Genomic DNA, 23,642 nt, shown 5'->3' on the forward strand with positions numbered 1-23,642 from the left:
AAATATCAGAGGTTAACCTTAACATGGGCTCTCATTGTCAGTTTAATGAGCGTAAAACCCGCGGATGGGTTGGGGTGATACTAGTGTGGTAAGTGATACACACTGAGCGGGTACCGGCTGTGAACACTCCCAGGCTTCACCCACGGAGCCGGTGCGTTCGCCCTGCAGCAGTCTTCGCGCCGGACTGTCACTTTCTGCTCCTCCTTCCTTCTTTTGATCAGACGTGCTACCCAGACGTGTGTAGTGTGTCCCTGTCTCCCTTATACAACCCTTGCAGCTGGGAGGAGCTGACCCCTTCCAGAGGTCCCCGTGGCCCATGTGCGTATGTCAGCACCACTGCTGTCCAGGGTCCCCAGGGGACCTGAGCGGTCCAGGCCAGATGACGCTCGGCCTTCTTGTCTGGAAACACTGGGTGGAAAGCATGTCGTCTTCTTCGGGACACTGGGATTTGGGAAGAAGACGGGTGCCAGCAGGACCTGTCCCCAGAGGATAAAGTCAGTACGCACAGGAGACAGCTCAGCAGAGGGGGCTGCAGAGAACCGGAGCCAGTGGTCCAGGCTGACCTGGCGGCACGCTCTGTCCCTTGTCCTCATCCACATGACCCACAAGGATCCCCAGGGTGCGGCCGTTTGAGCTGGCCTTGTGGTTTCTGTTCCTGACACCCTGAAGCACCCTAACTCCAACCAGATCTCTAGGTAGGAATCAGTATTATTCTTGTTCTCCGGAGGAGGAAACCACCGCTAAGAGAGATCGGGTAACTTGCCCAGGGCCAGGGAGGGGCAGAAATGAAATTCATACCAGAGGGTGGGATGCCTACACCCTCACTTCTGGGGCCAATGGATGGGGTTCAAGGCTGTGCACCGACCGCTGCGGTGGAGAGACATTTAACCCATAACCTACCAAAGAGGGTTATTCTCAAAGCTTGGAACATAAGAGGGTACATTTACCTAAATCGTGCTCCCTTCGTTTTGAACACATTCTGGGTAACTCAAATGCTATCACAGGATCACAAGACGGGCACAGGACCATCATCGTGAACGTACGTTATTATCGCAAAGGAATCGCCTGAGTCCTACCCAGCCGTCATCACCAATCCATTCCTCAGAGCCTACAAGTGAATTCTGCACAGCTCTCCAAACGGGCCCCTGTCTGCTCACCCGCTATCGCGTGATTAAGTATCATGCGACCAAACGCACTCAGTCCTTCAGCCAGGGTGAGTGGGGTGTCAGACGCCCATTCTTCCGTTCCAGACACTGTGGGCATCCCGATTAAGGCGACAGCAGAGCACAGGACAGCAGCGCGTTCGAGTACGAACACGATGGCGTTCTGCCCAGCTGGCGACAGAGACCATCGCGAGGTCTCAGGGCCGGGCCTCTGGCCAATGCTGTTCCGTCTGCTTATCCCTCTTACTGTGTCACCAGGAGTCGCTCCACACCAGCCCACCAGGGTTATTATAACCAAGAGAAACCTCTTCCCCTCGGCCTGACCCCGGGGGCTGGGCTGTCACGCTGGCCGCAGCTCCTGCCTGCAGGAGTGACCCCTCGCCACGCTGGGCTGTACAGCCTCGACCCTCTGCTTCGCTGAGCTCCTACCTAAACGTCGCTCTTTGCGGCCAGCTACATAAACCCTTCCAAGGCCGGCCGCGTCCACCCCACGCTCAGAGGGGCTAAAGGATTCATCCATTCTCACCAGGCATGATTATCTCCGGAAACCCCGTTTTCCGCGCCACGGCCGTGGTCCTGTCCACCAAATGAGGAAATTCTTTTCTGATCTGATGGATATCTCCAGGAAGTAATTTCAATGTTACCCACAAACCTAGAAAAGCAATGGATGCATGAGTCACTTTTTATCATGTACATCTTTATATCTTGTACATTTTTAGAAGTTTTCATGAAATCAATATCAATGAATGAGCAGCTTTTAATTCACAACGCAATGCCTTAAGAGGAAGTGTGGGTGGAGGAGAAAGACAGGAGGGGGACCAGGGAAAAGGTGCCTGGCACACATGCCCGCATCTGATTAGCTGGGATGCAAATCCCACACTGGAGGAGCCGCAGGACGCAACCGCAGTTACGTGCTACCTCTGCCTGGGACTGAGGACCCTTCTGAGTCGATATACATTGAAGATAAATCAGAGGTAGCGTTTTTCTGGAAGGGGATTAAGAAGGCTATCATGTTCCATTCTCCCAGGAAGGATGACAGCGGGAGAGGACTCAAGAGGGAAATTCGCAGCTTCACAAACCCACGAAAGTATCCAGCTGCCTCAGTGGCACCCGTGCTCCCGGGGAGGGAAGCCGCAGAGCACAGGGCCGGGGACCACCCGCGGGCCACCCACACGACTGGGACAGCGGCCGTCAGGGCGGCCCCGTCCCTCTGTTCCACAATGTCACAGCAAAGGAGCAACGAATGCTCTGGCCACCACTCAGCGCCTCTCTCCAAGGGGGAAAAGGAAGGCTTTCAAACCCTCTAAAAGAGATGCGAGGGTGCCCGCGGGAGAGCACGGTGTACCTGGGAGGCATGTGCGCCCTGCCCTCTCTCCCTCCCTCCACAAAAGCTGACGCATTTGGTATAAAATGCTCCAGGAGCAACAATCAAACAATAAGAGGAAAGAAAGCCGACACCAGACGAAGTCAAAGGCAGGACACAAAGCAGTCGCTTGGCTTTCCTGGGGAGGGAGGGGTGTCACTATCAGTTGGCAGGTCAGGGTCTCCATCCTTGAGACTTCGGGGGCCTGGCCTGCTTGCTCTCCTCTCACTCAGCTCTGCGGGACCCCACCGGCCCATCAGAACATACCAGTACCCGTCCTCACCTACATGACTCTTGTGTGTGTATATGTGTCTGTCTGTCCAGCTGTCCCTCCTCTAGATGCATGCTTCCGGGGACCACTCACCACTGTTTAGCTCAGCACCCTGCACTCAGTAGAAGAAAATGGGAAAACCACAGACCCTGTTCACAAACAACTTTCATTCTAACTGGACCTGGAAGACAGCTGATGGGGACACACTAGGAACACACCTGAGGCTGCTTCTGCTGCGAGTGGGCGGCTCTGCTGAATTAAACCTCACGCCTCACTCACTCCTCCTCCCCCTCCCCCCCCCCAGCCCCCTCGTCTCCCAGCAGCTGGCCTGTCCTCTGCAAAGATTTACACAACTTGTCATTGAGAAAGCCCACGGTCACTGATGACATTTTATTCTTCGCCAGCCGGTGAAAGCCCTCTCCCTCTTGCCAACTAGACCGTCCCTCTGATTTATTCAAAAGCACCTGATGTGCACCTACCGTGTGCCAGACGCACACAGGGCGCTGCAGACGCGGGGCAAAGACTCACTACACCACTACCAGGGGCTCGCTTCTATTCCACGAGCCAAACACCAAGGGTGTCTCTCTGTGAAATACGTGCCTACAGAGAGCTGTCTAAAGCACGCGTGGAGACCGCGCTCCTGGGCGTCCCAGAGGCTCCCCGGAGGAAGGAACGTTGTGCTGAGATCTGAGGGGTGAGGAGACGCCAAATAAGGAGGCTCCAGGCTGCAGCCCCAAGATGCAGGCGGAAGAGGCGTGGGATGTGGGTGGGAAAGCAGCACAGACCGGACCCCAGGGCCTGTCGGCCATGGCAGGAGCTATGGTCCCCACCAAAGGGCCCGGAGGAGCAGTCCGACCAGAGTCTGACCTGACGGGACTCAGGTGGCTGCATGGGACTGGGTAGCTGGGAATTTAGAGCGAGCCGAGGACCCCAGTGAAGAGACCACTGCAGGAGCCCAGGCGGACACTGGTAGGACTTCTGCACCGGGGGCAGGGGTGTTGTGGGCAGCACAGGGGTCATATCAGAAGTGGAGGAAGGAGGGATGGAGGGGGAGTGGCTCTCAGAGATGGCGGCAGTCCTGGGCACGACCAGTAGCGGGGGCTGGCACACGCTGCATCCCAGTGGAGACGTCCTGAAGGGTCAGAGCACAGAGGGAGGAGAGCAAGAAGACGCCCGTCCTGTGCCCAGGGGAGTTGCTGACATCGAGAGTCCACACAGGGAAAGAGAAGTCGGCGAGAGACAGGGGAAAGCAGAGGGCAGAGAAAAAGGAAAACCAGGAGCGGGTGGCATCAATGTGGCCGATGGCACAACATGCAGCCCGAGGAAAGGGGAGTGTCTGCAGCACGGGGCAACCAGGGGGGGCCTCAGCAGAAGCCCTCCTGGGGGAGGAGAGGGGGACACGCTGCTGGGAGAAGGACAGAGAAGCTACAGGAGATGAAGGGCGGACAGCAGGCGAAAGATTCCACTGAGAAATCAACAGTGGAGTCAAGAGCTAGTCAATACACAGAGACAGAGGGAGAATTTTTTTGTTTGTTTCCTTTTCTTTTCTTTCCTTCTATATTTTTCCCCTTTTTTTTTTTTTTGTTTTTTGTTTTTTGTTTTGTTTTGTTTTGCAGTATGCGGGCCTCTCACTGTCGTGGCTTCTCCCGTTGTGGAGCACAGGCTCCGGACGCGCAGGCTCAGCGGCCATGGCTCATGGGCCCAGCCACTCCGCGACACGTGGGACCCTCCCGGACCGGACCGGGGCACGAACCCGCGTCCCCTGCATCGGCAGGCGGACTCCCAACCACCGCGCCACCAGGGAAGCCCTCTTTCTTTTTAAGATATAAAATTCCCGATCATGAGAGGGAGAGTTGAAGAAGTAGGAGAGAAACATAACCAATAAAAATAGGTCTCTAAAGAGTCATCAGGGGGTAGCACCCCAGCGGGGACACGTGTATCATTGCTCAGGATGTGCACTGCACAAGGCAACTAGCAAAGAAAGGCAAGTGGGAGCTAAATCCAGCCTGCACTCTGCTCACCAAGCTGTGTATCCTGGAAGCGGTGCATCTCCCCGATCACCCAGAGGACAGACCATCTCTTCCTAATTCACACAAAAGCACCACAAGCGGGACTTCCCTGGTGGCGCAGTGGTTAAGAATCCGCCTGCCAATGCAGGGGACATGGGTTCGATCCCTGGTCCGGGAAAATCCCACATGCCGCGGAGCAACTAAGCCCGTGCGCCACAACTACTGAGCCTGCGCTCCAAAGCCTGAGAGTCACAGCTACTGAAGCCCGTGCACCTCGAGCCCGTGCTCCGCAACAGGAGAAGCCACAGCAATGAGAAGCCCACAACGAACAGTAGCCCCTGCTCGCCACAACTAGAGAAAGCCTGCGTGCAGCAACAAAGACCCAACGCAGCCAAATAAATAAATAAATACATTTACATTTTTTAAAAAAGCACAAGCTGGCACAGCTCCAGACCTGTAGGATGAGTGAACAGTTGGAGCCTTGGAGTGCCGGGCACCTAACCCCTGGCTCTGTCCTCCAGCAGAGCAGACCAGAGAAAACGGACGCTCACAGAAGTGCAAGGGGAACTATCACTGCACATGACACTTGACATGAACTTGTTCCCCGCTGGGGACACCAGGACACAGCTAAATCTTAGGAGTCTGAGTCCCGAAACCTCCCAAAGGAAGGAATATCTCCAGAATAAATCTAACTCGAAGACACTTTTCAAGGACTTGCAGGATGTGCTGCGATAATTATTTAAGAGGGTAAAAGTAAAGAAGTCTTTCCAACACCTTTTCTTTCTCACAAGTACCAGCTTGGTCAACTAGCTGATGAACCAGTGACCTGGTGACACAACTTGTCATAACACAGTTTAAACACAGAGATTAAATGTGCCCAGTTACGCTGGGTTTAAAACGCTTTCCTCAGAGCAGGAAATGAGGCCAATTTTCAAGGGAAAAGTGTATTTCAGGTTGACTTTTGCCAAACCAGAGTAACTAAACACAAAAGGGATTAGCGTATATGCTGTATTTCAAACAACTGGAGCAGATGTCTGGGGGTGCTCACCGTCCACATAAAACACCCAGCGCCTCTCGGTTCAGGGTTCAGCACAATTTGGGCTAAAAGATGTCCATTGCAACAAGTAAACATGTAGATGGTTAACCTAAGCTAGGCCAAAGCCCGGAGACCAGTTCAGAAGGGACAGGCCATGTCCCTCCAAGTCCCTTCCACAGCTCTCTGCACTTGACTGTGTGACTATGGATGGAAACAAGGGGCTCCACTGGGCAAAACCCCGCAAACCTAGCAGCTCACTCCGTGCTGCATTCACTGGGCCCCCCACCTCTCAGCTCTCCCTGGAATGCACTGAAATAGGCCTGAGAGTGAGCCCTGGTGAAAAGGTCACTAACTCCATCACTTCCGGTTCAAGGTCAACCTGAGCCAGTGATGTGGCCCAAGGGCATTTTGGTTCAGGAAGGCACCACGGGTCCCTCTGAAAACAATCAATGTTCTTATCACTTAGCTCTCACTGTGACCTGAAAGCACCCCTCCTCCCCCCAGAGTTCAAGGAATCCGGGGTCCCCTGGCAACAGTCCACCTCTGTGACACGGATTTTGGCCACAATACCAGTGAGACTGACAGAGGCGGGCCACAGGTCCTCTTTGGGAGCAAGTTCCCGCTGGCCGGCCACCGGTCTCCACTCTTCCTGTGGGACTCCGACTCCGTAATAAAAGTGTATCAAAACTCTGATGACTTCGCAAGAGGAGCCGGGCCCGGGGCCACTGCCTCAGAGCCCTCTAATCAAACAGCTTTAACTGGATCTCCCTGTGCTTTTCAGTTAAAGTGCAGATTGGGAGGGCTGGTAATTTATTGAGAAGATGGGTCGTGGGTCAGCTGAAAATTGCTCTGTCCAGAGAGGCCGCGATTCATTAACGTTTGGGGTTGGGGTTTTTGTTTTGTTGTTTTCCAGGGAAGGGGGGTGGTTCCTACCAAAAGCAAGCCAGAAGTCCCTGCAGAGGGAGAGGGGCTGTTAATTCCTCCAGGACATTCTTTAGGTTCGATTCACGCTCTCCCTTAGAACAATGGGAAATGAATTAAGATAACTGTTTCTTAAAAGCCTGGTGACATAAGGTAACTAGACAATGAAACAGGTCTATTCACCTCAGCTCTACTGAGTTAACGGTTAAGTCTGCATCTAATGAAGGACTGAGGAATGGATACTCCCACTGGTGCTAAAAGCAGCCTCGGGTCGGAGCAACTCAGAAAGTGACACCCCCCACTTCCCTTCCAGCTGGAAGGCGGGCCTCAGTAAACACTTGTTTTCCGGCAGCCCTCCTGGCCAGCCGAGGGCCAGCTGTCACCAGCCCGTGGTGATTGATTCATTGCCTCTGCCAACAGAGGGTCAGCCGCTGGGAAACCTGTCAGCGTGGGATTAAAAACGATGACTGCAGGCTGGAGAGCAGGGGAGGAGAAATCCCCTCGATTACAAAACTGAAGGGGAACCGGTCTGCGAAATGGAGCCACTTTCTCAGGGGTACGGGGTGCGGGGGCCCCGGAAAACAAGGTGGCAGTGATTAGTTCACAACACGAGTGAGAAAAAAAAAAAAAAAAGCGAGAAGAAGAGCACGTGGGGAGGTGGGTGATGTTGAACGTCTCTCTGTGTCTCTAAACAGCAAAGGTGAAATCACAGGCAGTGGACAGTTATTCTCTTGTGAAGTCATTCAAGTGTTCTGAACAGAGGAGGCGGCTGGAGAAGTCTGAGGACAGCAAACAGGGGAGTTGCGTCCAGTCCTATCAACTCTGGGCTCTGTCCAAACATTTCATTGTATGCTAGTCAGTTTTGGCCTGGCTCTCAGCAATGCTTACAAAGATGATCCGCAAGAAAACCCTCACAGGCTGTGCATCAGAGACAATGAGTCCACCATTACCCAACACCGCCTCCATCATCATTATCAGCATCGATATCACTGCTGTCATTTTCATCATCAATATCATCATCATCAAACTAAAATTCAAACCACAGCATGTTGCCAAGTTCATGTAAATGGACTCTTATAGAAACAAAACCACAGAATACATACCCTGGCCCTTGTGGTTGACTTCTTTGGCAGCAATGACTTTGTTTATAACAGTCTGAAGGAAGTCATTCTCCCCCGCCACCCTGGGTGAAAAACGGGATGACATGTTCAGCGGCTTGTGTCGAATGGCGTCGTCCAACGCGAGCCTGGAGGGCACGGGACGACCAAGACCACAGGAGACAAAGGGGCACAGCGACCCAGAGGTCACGGTAACAAGGGAACGAACACAAGAGGTCATCATCACCAAGTGCGAGAGCCATCACAAGTCAGTGCACGACAAAGGACAGGATAGGTGACAAGACAGACAGGAAAGAGCATTGATCAGGAAAATGCTGAACCACACAAGAGAAGTAAAGCCAACGAGGTCGACCCTACATATCCCCAGGAAATAAAGGTGAACCAGAGCACCACTCCACGTCTATCAGACAACTGACAAAAAGGGAACTTATCTGAAAATAACATGGTCGAACAGCATTAAATCCCAAGGAATGTTTATGACCATTTCTTCTTTTTCGTTAATTCTTGACCATATATAGCATAGGTCAAGGGGTGGGTGCTTTGAAGGGAAAAGCAAAATCAAGACCCAAAAAACAAAAGATCCCTCGGACCTAACTGCTTGGGAAGCTTGGGAAGCAACCACTCTGCTCCGTCAGACTGTGGACTCAACGTAGCCTAAAATAATTAAATGTGAGAAGAATGGCATAATCTTCAGAGAACACAACTACCATGCCTGAAGAGTGAAACTGTGACACAATTATGAATGTAAATCGTCCATGTTTTGGGGACTCATGGGTCAGGAGCTTTTAATAGAAGCTGCACTAGGACTGAGAAAATAAAAACAAACAGGCGACATGGGCAAAGGGAAACACCATGTAGCACAGCAGAGCACAATATGCAATAAGGAAGAAAATATACGTCATGTATATAACGTTTAAAATTATTTCTAGAAACTAGGACAAGTGCTATTTATCACTTGAGCCCATATTACTCAAGAAAGCTGAGGGCTGTTTTCATTTACTTCACCAAGTTAAAAAAAGACAGAGAGAGAGAGAGAGAGAAATGGACTCTATGCTTCCTTCCCTAAAATTTATCCTGTGGTATAATAAATCAGTTTTAATGGAGCAAAAAATGGGTTTCATTAGCATGGCATTGCCCAAAGAACTACTTCCACTGCTTACTTTGCTATTAAAATCATGCCTCTCTTTTGTTTCTGACACTGAACATATGAATCTGTATATGAGTCTTCCTTTAATGGAGCAAGAACCCACAAATTACAGTAAGAACTGAACATGTAATAATATTTTTTTAAGTGGACATTTCACTACAAGAGAGAAGAAGATGGCAGCAAGATGCCACCTCAAGGAGGTCATAACAAGTCCCGGTGAAATTGAGATTAGTGAGTCTAAAACTAAACCCCCTCACTTTTCAAACCATAACCCAAGTTGTTTTTTTTCCCTTGACTTTTCCCAGAAGACACTAGTAGGCAACAGGTAATTTCAATGCAGTGGTGCACTTGGGCATCAAGAAACTCTGAGGTCTAATGAATAAAACGGCATTCAAAACATCACTGGGCTGCACTGTTTTTCTCATGGGCAACTTAGTACTATCGTTTTATAATGGTGTATTTTAGTTATTACCTCAATATCTGCCCATGTTCCAAGATTATGTTCTCCTTGTTTACTAAAGAAACTTCCAGATTCTGCAGAATGGAGCTCCCTTTGTAACTCTCTTCACCAGGTATGATTCCGAAGTATCACGTTCCTACAGAACGTTCTATGATGACGGGAATGTTCTCTACCTGCACTGACCAATCTGGTAGCCACTAGCCACCTGTGGTACTGAAGACTTTAAATGAAACTAGTGTGATGGACCCGTAAATATTTAATTTTAGTTAATTTTCATGAACTGAAATGGCCACACGTGGCTAGTGGTTACAGTGCTGGACAAAAGAATAAATCTAAAGCAATGAAGCCACAAAACCCTTCGCCTCCAGTTGTGTGGTGAGATACATAAAAGTGAACCTCAATTTCAAGCACGTTCATGCAATGTTTTCTGTTATTCTAAATGCCTACTGAGCCATGCTTCAAAATGCTGTCTGCCCAGATCACCTGCCTGCAAAGGAAACCGCTCTGTTCCACCTTGAACAAGTGGTTCTCAAGCCCGGGGCTGAAGGCACGGTCCGTCGTGCAAAGACGGGGTGCAAAGGGAGACCACCTCCCATCTCCTGCTCCCCCATCCCCCCAGGAGAGGACACCTCCCACCACCCGCCAACCTCCAAACCTCCTCAGCCAACACCTGAAAGCAACCAAAACTGGCTAAAATAAAATTTCTTTCAAGCCTGGAATCACGTAAGTAGAAACAGAAATGAGGAGAAAAGACAGGATGCAGGGCACTAGGACAGGTCATTCTAACTCAATTTATCCTTTACTCTTTCTTCTAAGATTTCACACCGCCAGGAGGAAGCCCCCTCTTGTCGTTAACCTAAACCCTTCTAATTCCTCCTCCTTTCTCTCTGTCTAAAATAGAGAAGTGCCCTTGAAGGTACTATAGACCATTATCCAGGTGCCCTCTGGCTTTAATCTCCAGGGAAATAACACCAATTCTTTCAACCTTTTCCACGGGAAGTACCTTTCAAATCGGAGAATCAATTTAATGAATCTCCTCCAAGTGCTTTCCAAGCACGCCGTTCTATAGACTTCAGGTCAGAACTAGACAAACCCTAAAAATGGCAAAGCACAGACAACGTCCGCTCGAGGCAGCCCCAGAGACAGAAAAATCACAAGTATTATTTCTCACTTTACAAAAGAATTCATTCTTAATGTGTGTGGTTTTTTTATTTTGAAGACAGCAACTTCCCATGAGGAATTTGAAACTACTGTATTTTGAAAATGTGAATAGCTACTAGAATAAATCAATTATGTAAAGAAACATGCACGCTCAGACTGGAATGGTAATTCTGAGTGTGCTACACGATAAGGCACGTCAGGGATCACATGGTAAAATCTTCTACTCGCAAAAGACCATAAACTTTAACCCAGGTTTCTTGCGACTACAAAAATGCCCTTCACTAGAGCAGCGACTAAATAGACGTTTCATTAGTTTTCAATAATCAATTCCTGTTTGTGCTGAATTTATAAACTGAATTAAAGGTAATTATTACCAACATACATTTTTCCATATTCTATCTGGTTAAGTACCTGGCCCCGTACTTACGGCTGAAAGGGAATGAAATGCTGCTTATCTTCATCATCGACTTTTCCATTTATTATATCGGTCACATCCATCACTGGGGACAAGAAAAGAACAGAGGTGGTTTTGCTTAAACGCTATCATCACAGAAGACAAACAAACAAAAGAACATCAGAATGTCCTCTGACCAACAAGCATAAACCGGTGGAGTTTTTTTATATTCAGGTTTCCAGTATTTCCACATTTGAAAGACCAGTCAAGTTATCTGAAAACACCAGCCCAAATGGGGTTGGGGCTTAAACAGCAGAGTTCCACTTAATAAATTCCTTTGTCTATTATCCAGCCGGCACTGACTGAGGAGGTGCATTTTCCAAAAGAACCTTGCGTGTTGATGAAATGTTCTATCCCAAGGAGCATCTAAAATGTGGCCAGTGGAATGGAGGAACTGAATTTTTCACTCTGATTGCATTTTTATGCCAAAACAGCCACATGTGGCAGGGCGACCATACTGCACAGCACTGTTCTGGAGCCTCCCATCGGCCACTGCGCGGCCCCAATAAGGAAACGGTATGTGAAGTGGCTATGCTTTACCCACCCCGTGCTGGCACCTGTGGGCACCGTTGCAAGAAACGCTGGACGGCTAATCCCCACACTTGCCTACTGTATGGCAGAGGAAACGAAGCTCAAAGACCTGAATGCATTTGCCCAAAACCTGGTATAGCTGGAACATCACCGATGCCCAGCTCAGACCAACACAGCGAGAAGCCCCAAGAACAGCCCTAGGGGCAATGGACATGTGCTCTGTCTCTGCTCAGCTACCACAACTGACTGCAGGTAAGTGAGCAACACGCCCCATTTATTTCCTTCTGCACAATCCCCTCTTTAACAACATACACTCATATATTAAAACTGGGGGGCTTCCCTGGTGGCGCAGTGGTTGAGAGTCTGCCTGCCGATGCAGGGGACGCGGGTTCGTGCCCCGTTCCGGGAAGATCCCACGTGCCGCGGAGCGGCTGGGCCCGTGAGCCGTGGCCGCTGAGCCTGCGCGTCCGGAGCCTGTGCTCCGCAACGGGAGAGGCCACAGCGGTGAGAGGCCCGCGTACCGCAAAAAAAAAAAAAGGGACAATTTCCATTTCTACCACCTCCCTCCACCCTAAAAAGGGGGAAGGGATTTGCAGGACCAGAACAGAAGCATCCCACCTGTTGGTAAGATGCTCATATGGCCAAGACTCCATCTTTACCACCAGTTCTAAACCAACAAATAGAGCTCATTTTTCAGCCCAAGTCCAATCAGCCTTCGGTATTTGCAGCAGCAGCTCAGACAACTGGCTCCATATGGGTCAGAACAAGTGAGTCTGAACCCAGGAGACTACCGTCCTACAGCCCAGGCCGCGGTGAGCAGCTTTCCTGCGTCCGCAGACCTCTCTCCTCGGGGACTCACCCCACCAGCTGACTATGAGTCTCTCTGATAATCCAGCTCCCTTGTCAAAGCCCTGTCTCTAGCCCTGGACACATCCAGGAGCCCAGCAACTACTGGCAGGAAGGCAGCATGTGAGCAAGAAACACAACCTGGGTCTGAGCACCAGTACGTTGAAAGCAGCCTCAGCTCTGCTACTTCCTGGGACCGACAGCGCCTTTGGGCCCCAGCCCAGCCTCAGAGGGAAAGGCCTTGAAATTGCCCATCACCCTGTCTTTCCCTCCCTGGTCTGCAGCACACAGGCCCTGGCGAAGAAAGTTCTCGCCGTGATTGGGACTTTGGGCATCAAAGGTCCCCGTTGCCCAGGGGAGAAATGAAGGACTTGGGGGTGTCACCCCCAAACTAAAAGCCCAAGCGTTTCTGTGTTCAGGTATGAGGGTCCACCTTAAGAAAGCCACAAGTCCACTCCTGGGCAGATACCCTGAGAAAACCATAATTCAAAAAGGAGTCCTGCACCCCAATGTTCACTGCAGCACCGTTTACAATCGCCAGGACACAGAAGCCGCCACGGTGTCCATCGACAGAGGCGTGGATAAAGAAGATGTGGCACATATATACAGTGGAATATTACTCAGCCATAAGAGGGAGTTATCTGCAGTGAGGTGGATGGACCTACAGTGTGTCATACAGAGTGAAGTAAGTCAGAAAGACAAAAACAAATACCGTATGCTAACACATATATATGGAATCTAAAAAAAAAAAAAAAAAAAGGGTTCCAAAGAACCTAGGAGCAGGACAGGAATAAAGACGCAGACGTAGAGAATGGACTTGAGGACACGGGGAGGGGGAAGGGTAAGCTGGGACGAAGTGAGAGAGTGGCATGGACATATATACACTACCAAACGTAAAACAGACAGCTAGTGGGAAGCAGCCGCATAGCACAGGGAGATCAGCTCGGTGCTTTGTGTCCACCTAGAGGGCTGGGATAGGGAGGATGGGAGGGAGATGCAAGAGGGAGGGGATATGGGGACATACGTATGCATATGGCTGATTCACTTTGTTGTACAACAGAAACCAACACAGTATTGTGAAGCAATTATACTCCAATAAAAATCTATTAAAAAAAAAAAAAAGAAAGCCAAGAGTCCAGCTGTATGTAGTCACCAAGGGTGTGTGACAGAGGAGGACCTAAATGGCCCAGAAACGTGACATCACACGATGCAGGGGGTAGACGGAAGGTGGCGTCGGGATGCTGGTGACAGAGGAGGGACAGCACAGGTAGAAAGCCAAGAAGGCAGGGGTGAGAAGCAGGCTGCAGGGGCGACGGGCCGGGCAGGCTCGAGGGATGCCTCCCCACAGCCTGCTCATAGCCACCGGGCACCACGCACCCAGGTGGCCAAGATGCACAGCATCCGCTTCTAGGGGTTCATCCTCTCCCAACAGTCAGAAGAGACACAAAGATCCAAGTTCAAGGATGTGCACCGCATACCTGGGCAAGAATATGTTTTAATAGCTCCCCAGACCGTGTATATGACTCTGTATAAGTGCAAGTGAGAAATTACACTTAGGGCTGAGAATCGTTGCCTTAAAAGATTTACCTTTTGTGCCCAAAGTGTACGTGGCCACATCGCACGATGCAATGTCCTCCCTCCGTCTCGGAGCAGAGAGGAGAAGGAAGTTGGGAAACACATAAGCAAGAAGGCTCAGGTCCTTACATGGCATCTATAGAAACACACCAGCTCAAGAGCTCAGGAGAGCCAGCCCTCTGGGATGAATGTGGACAGTAAGAGATCGCTTGCCCCCTCCCTACCTCACCCCATGGCTCGCTTCTGCTCTGAGCCTAAAAATAAAATCTATTTAAAAGGGCCCCAAACAAAACGAAACGAAACGAAGCCCTGAGTTTCCTGGTAGCCCAGGTAAAGAGTCCTTCCATCTCCGCTCATACAAGAAATCCGGTGATGTATCAGAAAGGAAGAATTTTCTCACATACCTATTGACATAAATCCCAAGAATCACAAAAAGGACAGGAAGAAATAGAGGGCTGCGTAATGAAACTCCACTGCAGCCATCAAATCGTGAGAGAAAAATCACTTCCCAGATTGTGCAAAATGAGAGTGACACTGAAAGAGGTCAACTCATTAGGACGTCCTGGGGACACTTTCCTCTCCCCTCCACAGAGATAACTCACCTCTCCCTTTACTTGTGCTGTCACCAAAAACAAAACAAAAACAGAGCACAGGTCCACAGGATAAAAGGCCCCGATTTGAAGAGAACTCTGTCCTCTCCAGGCTTTCTGCTCCTTCTACCTTTTCAGCCCTTTGACCATTCTGTGTAAATTCATTCCTAAATCAATCAATCACCAAGTCCAGAAACCCTGCAACCCCCCAGTGACTGGTTTCCCTCCAGGATGAGCATGTAGGTCAGGGTCTCTCCTCCAGAAGACAGGATCCACTTTCAAACCAAATATATAATTTGCACCTGAAGCTTGTGGAGCAAAGACCCTGAGCTGCATGTGGACCTGAACCCATGCAGAGAAGAACGAATAGATTTTTTTTTTTCTCTCCAGCAGAAAAGCTTATAAATCAAGCAGCCCACTGTCCAATATTCAACGGCAGCTCGTATTCACAGCAAAGGTGATGATCTTGAAACTCTTAAGAAAAAGGAAAGAAATGGATTACCGGCCACCCCGAATGGCCGCCGCAAGCCGGAGGTCAGCTTCCTTGTGTTATTGTCTCTCAGTTCCATGCGACCCACTCGAACAATCTGACACACAAAACTGATTTTCTCCCTTTTCAGGTCTTTGCTTCCGAGATCCTAGAAATATTAATTTCCGTAAGTTATTTTGGAGAACCATTACTCAATGCAGGTTCAATTGAAACAGACAGTACAAAGATGGATTGTGTCTCTTTTCTCCAACCAGTTTTTAGCATTTTAATAAGTCACTCACAAGACAAAAAGCAGCTGAATCACAAAAGTCAATTAGCAGTAAATGAACTTAAGATCCAAGTTTAAGAGACATACTCAACGTTAATGGAGTACACATCTTTGTCGTGGGGATTCTAAGGGTAGCTACAGACCCAGAAGATTCCTGGGCAGTTATGTTACTATAGTAAGTTAACAAGTATTAAAGGCATCCCAAGGACCCATGCTCTAGTGTGGTGAGAAGTCAGACGGCGGTCATTAAAAAGTCATGAGAACGGTGAGCAGTTCAAATGACCATCCTTGGATGCACTTACAGTGAAAACAGCTCGCAGGTTGTGTAACCTGTCTATGTCTTTAGGCAATCCTGAGCTTGACCAGCGGACCAGGTAGTTTTCACTTGAAAAGAAGAAATGAAAGCAAATTAATTTCCCAAAGAGAACAGGGCACCAAATGCACATTCACACTGACTTTTAATTAATACCACGGAGGTCCGCTATGCATACAACTAGATGGGTTCAGAAGTATCAACCACATCAGGTACAGCTGCTCTGCCATTAGCACATAAGCAAACTTCCATACAGGATAGTGTGCGAGGACGGCCTGTACAAAATCCCTGAGGTTTCAGTTTTGGAAGCGCAGGGTTATAATTCCAAAGGAACTATAAGCAAACGGCATTTCAAAGTTTTTATTACTTTTTTAACCACTTTTTAAAATTGAAGTATAGTTAATTTACAATGTTGTGTTAGTTTCAGGTGCACAGCACAGTGATTCAGTTATACACATATGTATTCTTCTTCAGACTCTCTTCCGTTACAGGTTATTATTACAAGACACTGAATATAGTTCCCTGTGCTATACAGTAGGTCGCTGTTGCTTATTTTACACAGTTGTGTGTATATGTTAAAAGTTTATTATGAAAAGCATATTTGTTCATTTGGAACAATTACAGTCTCACCTTCACCATTCATTCATTTATAGTATAAAGTAACACTGCCTGATTATTTCAGAGCCTGACACAAACCAAATATGACCTAAAAATACATATTGAATCCTGCAACAAGAAGCAATAAAGTCCTCATCAGAAGTGGCCAGGAAATTTGTTCTGTTTTCTGTCATATACTAAAAGTTTTTAAATTTTCAAAAATACGAGTGAAGATTCTAGACTTTTAAAACACACACACACAGTTTAAACCATACTTCTTCCTTCTGGACAAAGAGAAAGTTATACTGAGGAACAAAAACAAGAACTGAGAAAGAGAGCACATGGGAAAGGACAGACATGGCAGAGATGGGATTTACAATATTTTATTGAACAAACATTCTTTGAGAGCCTTTACATAGCAGGCACCGTTCTAGACACTCTATTCCAGCCAACCATCTTGGAGAAATAACAGTAGGTCAAAGGTCCAGAAATGACATTCACAGAGAACCAAAGCTCGAAAAAGCAGGATTAAGACAAGAGCAATACATTGGGTGGGGCTGGGGGGGGGGCGGGTCAACAAACAAAACATCCTCTGAAGACAACACAGGAAGCATGACTTCAACCTGTATGTGCCAGGTCCTTATAACGTTACAAGACTACAGCTTTACCATCAAATATCCACGTACGCGCAGGAAAGCTGACCCTGACGCAGAGTTCGGCTACCTGCGGGAAGTCTGGCCAGCTGGTCACCCCGAGGGCTCCCTGCAAGAGCAAGACTTTGCGGGGGGTCCTGAGGCCATCTTCCCAACAGTAACCAAAGAGGAAAGACAGCAGCCAGGGACCGTCACTGACCTGATGAACTTGGACTCCACAGGGTCATACAGAGACATGAGCACTTCAGCATCTTCTCCGATTTTACACACCACGTTTTTGAGGTTGACAAACAAGGCCAGAGAAGGGGTGGCAGCGAACCTGGCTTGTCTGTTAACGTCTATGTTCTGCTTCTGAGACTGTCAGTGGAAATAAAACAATACAACAGCAAGTTGACAAGAGCAACACTCTTGGCTACCCTTTGCCTTGTTCGTTCCCTACAGAACGGAAAACCACGTGAGAAACTAGCTGCAATAACACAGCAAAGCCCTCCATGCAGTGTCTTCCTTGTCCTCACCCGACACTCTCATCACAGACACGCACCCAACTGAAAATAACAGCGCCCTGTGCAATGGTCCCGGTCCCATCGCAGCTTACGCCGAGTATTTTCTTCAGATACAAAGCATTTAGGGGCCCAGTCAAGGAATGAGAATGGAGACTACACGTGGAGTTGCTTGTTTACTTTCTGGTTCTCTCCCATTAGATCAAACCCTCCGAGGACATCTCTGTTATTCCTCATTATGGCCTCGGTACCCGGCACAGAGTAGGTGCTCAGCAGTTGCTGAACGAATGGATGGCTCGATCAGGCAATCGAGTTCTCGGTATCGACTACATACAAGATACCATTAAAGGCCATGGAAGATGAAAAAGATCAATAAGATACGTGTTCCCTGCCCTCACTGAGCTTACTTTTTTAAATTAATTCTTATAGGAGGAGAGCTGCTTCACAATGTTGTGTCAGTTTCCCCTGTACAGCAAAATGAATCAGCCTTACATATACATATATCCCCACTTTTTTGGATTTCCTTCCCATTTAGGTCGCCACAATGCATTAAGTAGAGTTCCCTGTGCTATACAGTAAGTTCTCATTAGTTGTCTATGTTACACATAGTATCAATAGTGTATATGTGTCAATCCCAATCTCCCAGTCCTTCCCACCCCCCCTTCCCCCTCGGTATCCATACATTTGTTCTCTACTTCTGTGCCTCTATTTCTGCTTTGCACATAAGATCACTGAGCTTAGATATGTCGCTCTCCTACCCCCATCAGAGGAAACACAGAATCGAGTATTGTTTCCCATGAGCTAAGACCACAAAGCCAATGTCATTAAAACCCTGCCCCCTGAGCTGAAGCACACCCCCGCCTCAAGAGATGAAATGCTTTCAGGTCATCAGCAGCATGTTTTGACCCTGGGCTCCATTCCACCCATCGCTGTATGAAATGTACTATGTAGCTGTGCCTTTTCAGGTCCTTTTCAGTGCACATAAAGGGCATCACTGGTGATGTTTTACTAATGTAGCAAACTGCTGCTGAGAAAATGTGCTCCGTACGTAAATGGCATATTACAGAGAGGTGAACTTACCTTTTCTTCTTGCAATCTTTCCTCCACCTGTTTAGAAGCTACTTCGTGAGCTCTGAAAAGACTAATCGTGCTAGTGAGTTCTGGATCCAGAATGTTCCCATCTTCATCTCTCACCACCAAGTCCAAATCAAGGATCCTAGAACAACAACAATTCAGAACGTCACAACCCGAGGGCGCTGAATTCTCTAACAAACTTCAGTCCCAGCAACGGAGCAGAAAACATCACAGCAAGTCGGGGTCATCCACACAATATTAGGAAACACAATTCTGCAAGGTCACTGCCTTTAACTTAAAATGTATAGCCTTGGAATTAAAAAAAAAAAAAAAAAAAAAAACTTACTCAGCTTTTACTTCCACTGCCGTAGTGGCTTTGTCTTACAGATCTACAAAGGCCAAATGAAACGTACGTTGCTAATTACCATGTGAACTGTATGGACAGTTTAAAGCACACACATGCCATGTATATGCTGCGGCATATGTGTGTGTATAAATTTGTGTGTGTATGTGTACGTATATACAGTCACATGCGCACCAATATGCCCAAAAATATACAGCTGGTGGTTGTGGGGAGAGGTGAGAGGGGAAAGCTGGAGCTTTCCCACCGCCCCATTTCCTCACCACCGTCTCTGGCAGGTTCCACTGCACTACTTTCCTTCTACCTAGCGTCAGTTCTAATCCCTTAATTAGCCCAACAGAAGATTTTCGATAAAGACATTCTACTGTTTCAACATAGAACATATGGAAGTCATCCACAGTAATGCTAAGCAACTTTCTGGCCAGATGGCTGAATGTAGTAGCCAACTTAAAACACAGGCAGCATCTGACTAATAAACCTGTCTGTCTATATCTGGAAATGTTTTTTGGCAACATTCTCTCCATTTCCCCAGATCCAACGAAATAGTTAGGGGGTTTTTACCACAATTTTTATTTAAAGAATAAACAAAGGCAATTATATAAAGAAAGAAACCAAGAGCTGTGCTACAGTGCTGTGTTCTGGTTTTCTTTTAATAAGACACGAGGATCTAAACCACGGATGCCTTACACTTTGCCTTTCGGATTTTTCTTCCTGCCATTAACAAGTCTATAGAAGCAGGACATTTTTATTTTTTTTTTAACCATAAAACAAAGGAAAACATCATTTGAAATGAAGATAAATTTCAATTAGAGAATATCATTAACAGTTACAAGTTGAAGAGGAAAGTTGACTTGGCAGTAAAACTTCCATTTAGATGAATTAATCTCTGACTTTTCCGAAGGTCACATACCTTAAAGCTACACGTGAATGAGTCTAATAACGTGTCAAGCAGGTTTAGTTTTGTGAGTTGTGCTGGACCACTGCACTATTTGTGGAAGGCAATCACAAAAACTTCATTTTGTCCTGTTAATGTATCTACTGAGCAAGTTCACGGATGGTAAAACAAGACCAACTGGGCCTGTTGGCAGCACGAGAATAAACGGGCTTTTAAACAAATAGAGGCTTTTTTCCCTTTGCATGAAAAGAACCTTAGTGGTTGTAATGATTGTGAGGGGTTTCAAGAGGTACAGAAAATAAACCTTTTATGCTCTTAGTAGCTGTCTTTGTAACAAGATTCACCAATTTGGGAAAGTCCCTCCCTCTTTTTTTTTTTTTTTTTTCATCATTCACTGAGTATTTTAATTTCAATACCATTACCCAAACACAATTTTTCTAAGTATTTAAATAAATTCCTAAGGTACATATATCCAGTTAATTAGTTAATGGGATTAGATTTCAAGTTGTTTTAAAATGCCGTGGGGGAAAATAAGGTTTATCACATATGCATACAAATGCCACATATATAGGGTTTTTTACTGGTAACTTTCGAAGGCAAGTTGCTATTCCATGGCAAGGAAAGTATTCCACCCCATCAATCCAAAGATTGCCAATGAAATGCAAATATACAAGAGCCAAGATGAAGTACAGGCCAGTATAAATCTCTATTTTGTCTATAATTTTAGAGCTGGTGAAGCTTCCAGCTAAAATCAAGTTCTGTTGTCCTTCCCTTTCTATCCACATATTCCTACAAGGTCAGCTTATGTTTACTTGAGTTTGTACAGACTAGCCAATACTTCAAGTTTTACCCAGCTGAAATAATTTTCAATTCAGTAGATACCCTTCACACACTTGAATCTTGGGGAGAAACCTGGAATGAGAGATGCTGTCCTGATGCTGCTGGATCAGGCAAATCAATACAGATTAAAAGATCTAGAAAATGTCTCTACAGGAGGGCCCTGGCCAAAAACCCCTTAAATTCGTATGAGGTGTAGACTTCCATAGCAGTCCGTAAATACAATTGCTCAGGATGGGAGGAGCCAGTACTGGTGTGGGTGGAGTCTATGCTAATGAAGTCAGATCCGTTCTGGTGTGGGCGGGGTCAATGCTAATGACGTGGGATCCGTTCCGATGTGGACAGAACTACAAAGCATCTGGCTTTAGGAGGGCTCACCAGAAGGTCCTGCAGGCCACACACAGTCAGGCTCCCTGAGAAGCAGAGGCTCTGGCCATGCTCCAGCCTGCCGTGTACATCCTGCCATGTACCTCAGGCCCGCCAGTACAGATGGTCAGACCCACTTCACAAAGGAGGAAACCTAAGCTCAGAGAAACATCGAAAAGACCCCAGGGCCTGGATTCTGAGCCAGAACCCTCTCACGGCAGAGCCCATGCTCCTTCTGGAATGCCACATGGAAACTGCCACAGGAAGCGGTCTCTCAGGGATCTCCACACCAACCATTCCATGCACTGTTCTCAGAAGCTGGTGTTCGGGTGGTTCAGAATCCAGACTGAGCCTCCACTGCAGCAGAGCAAAGGACTCCAACACATTAGAAACGAAATCCGTGGAAGCCCAAAGCACCTCTGGGGGGGTCCCCCTGAAATTATGTGCAAAATTGTGTGTGTATGTGTATGTGTCATGTATGTGCATTTTCCTAGAGAGATGGTCCATGACCTTAATCACATTCTCAAATGTCTCCCAGAAACCATTTTAAAATCCAACTTTCAACACAGTGATTTTATTTTTAACTATTTTGTTTTCTGAAGAAGGAACTAGAAAGACATGCACAGAGTATTGGGCTGTAGAGAAGTTGTGGAGTAGATCTGAGTTCCTTGGGCAAAAACCTATCCTGTTAAGGACTGCATTTCCTATCAAAGTAGTAAATTACGTTTGGAAATACATCCTTTCTTAACTAGATTGTTCCATGACATAATGTATTTTGGCTTCCCGCGGCCAAATTAAACAGCTGGTTTCTGGACATAAGTTCAAAATATGATACTCCAAGAGAAAATAAAAGTAAAGCTCCAAAAGTTTGGTTTTTTAGGCAGGTGGTCTTGAAATGGGTTTCACTGCAACAATATCTAATATCCTATACCCAGAAATCTCTGGCTTCCTGAGGGAAAAAAAAATGTTAAAGCCTTCTCCTGTAGCCTTTTCTAATCCAAACATTACATCTTACTAATAATGCAGCTTTTAAAACCTTTTCACACGTGCAAGTCTGAATTACCAGAAAACAAAAGTGTTATAATTCTGATTTTACAAAACACGTTTTTCCAGGGCTCCCTTCAGCTGCATGGAGCTATTTTCTGGCTTTACGTCCTAATGTGTAAAATGAGGAGGCTGGACTAACCCAGGAGTTTCCCAATCAGCTCTCCATCACAGTCCAAGTCTATTTTTAAAGACTGGGATTTCTAGCCAGCATTCCAGACATCAGCAATCAGGACCTTAAGGAGTGGTTCCAGGATTCTATATTTTGAAAGCTTTCCAAGTGATTGTGATATAGACCAGCATTTGGGGGTCCTGTGACCAGATACTTTTGAAGGCTTCTTGCAGCTCTGACATTATGTGAACAGTCAAATAGTTATCCGGTAGAAAAGGGCGTGGCCTCATCCTGGTTACAGAACCTGGGAGAACTGGGAGGACCGTGCATCAGAAATGCATGCCCACACTAGAACACGCATCTCTGCGCGAGAGTGAGTGCGCCATTGTTAAAGGCATTCAAGCAGAGCTGGGCGGCGCCCTGCTGTAAATGGGGACTTTTGCATGAGACATACTCCTGTAAAAGAATTATGTGTTGTTTATATCGACAGTGCAAATTTAGCTGGCTGTATTTTTTTTTCCAACAAAAGGTCTCACATATTTATTATTATTATTTTTTTTTTTTTTCTTTAAATGGTATGCGGGCGTCTCACTGTTGTGGCCTCTCCCGTTGCAGAGCACAGGCTCCGGACGCGCAGGCCCAGCAGCCATGGCTCACGGGCCCAGCCGCTCCGCGGCACGTGGGATCCTCCCGGACCGGGGCACGAACCCGTGTCCCCTGCATCCGCAGGCGGATTCTCAACCACTGCGCCACCAGGAAAGCCCTCACATATTTATTATTAAGCCAATAATAATCGTTTCTGCGCGACTGAAGAAAAACTGACACAAAAATAAAACATATCCGGCTGATGGTCTCAGAGAGATATGGTAAAAGATGCAAGTCATCCTGACCCGGCATACATGTGTGCCACCTCATGCGAGGCTCCTTATAGACCCAGCCTGGTTCTTCTCTAATGTCTTCTCTTGGAATTGTACCTGATTTTATTACCAGTTTTCATTCAAATCCATTGGGGAACAGGACGATTCTCCATTTGTTCCTTGGCCAGGAATCGCGTGATCCTGAAATACTTGTGAGAAGACATGGCAAGGAGCAAATTCAACCACACACAGGATGACGGAGAAGAGAAGAGACCAGCTGGCTGCATTTTCGTTCTCCAAATCTGGCGTCCCTACACTGGTGACAAGTTTTAAGGTGCCCTTCGATGTCCCTTCCAAATTTCAGAAGGCAGGATTGCACAGAAAGAAACCTGGTGCTTCTGTTACTACACAAAGTGCCCCCCATGTATGGACTCAAGGTCAAATACTGTCAGCAGAAAGGAAAAGTTCCCCGTCAGGGAAATCACTGTGCGGTCCCCCCTGGAAGAGTGACAATGACAGGCTCCCCGGGCCCATCTTCTTGAAAAGAATACTTTTCAACAATGACTCAGAAAACTCCTGATCTTCAGGATCCAAGAGAAAACAGCTCATCCTTTTAAAAGTGAAACCCGT

At 47.5% G+C, this 23,642-nt stretch overlaps 1 protein-coding gene and 1 pseudogene across 2 annotated transcripts in view; both read right to left on the minus strand.

The window, feature by feature from the left end:
• Positions 1-23,642, minus strand: part of DOCK1 (dedicator of cytokinesis 1) — a 504,544-nt gene that overhangs the window by 411,113 nt on the left and 69,789 nt on the right. Inside the window, exons 7-13 of one of the 2 annotated variants that reach the window (XM_067024326.1) lie at positions 18,547-18,682; positions 17,166-17,323; positions 15,706-15,787; positions 15,148-15,283; positions 11,077-11,149; positions 7,867-7,946; positions 1,690-1,815 (exon numbers count right to left, since the gene is read on the minus strand). In XM_067024326.1, coding sequence (XP_066880427.1) covers positions 1,690-1,815; positions 7,867-7,946; positions 11,077-11,149; positions 15,148-15,283; positions 15,706-15,787; positions 17,166-17,323; positions 18,547-18,682 — 791 coding nt within the window. Of the gene's footprint in view, positions 1-1,689; positions 1,816-7,866; positions 8,010-11,076; positions 11,150-15,147; positions 15,284-15,705; positions 15,788-17,165; positions 17,324-18,546; positions 18,683-23,642 lie in introns of both variants that reach the window. The other variant, XM_059053852.2, reaches the window with a different exon arrangement.
• Positions 23,081-23,236, minus strand: LOC131750856 (large ribosomal subunit protein eL39-like; annotated as a pseudogene).

Source organism: Kogia breviceps, chromosome 2, assembly GCF_026419965.1.
Source record: "Kogia breviceps isolate mKogBre1 chromosome 2, mKogBre1 haplotype 1, whole genome shotgun sequence".
NCBI classification, from domain to species: Eukaryota; Metazoa; Chordata; class Mammalia; order Artiodactyla; family Physeteridae; genus Kogia; species Kogia breviceps.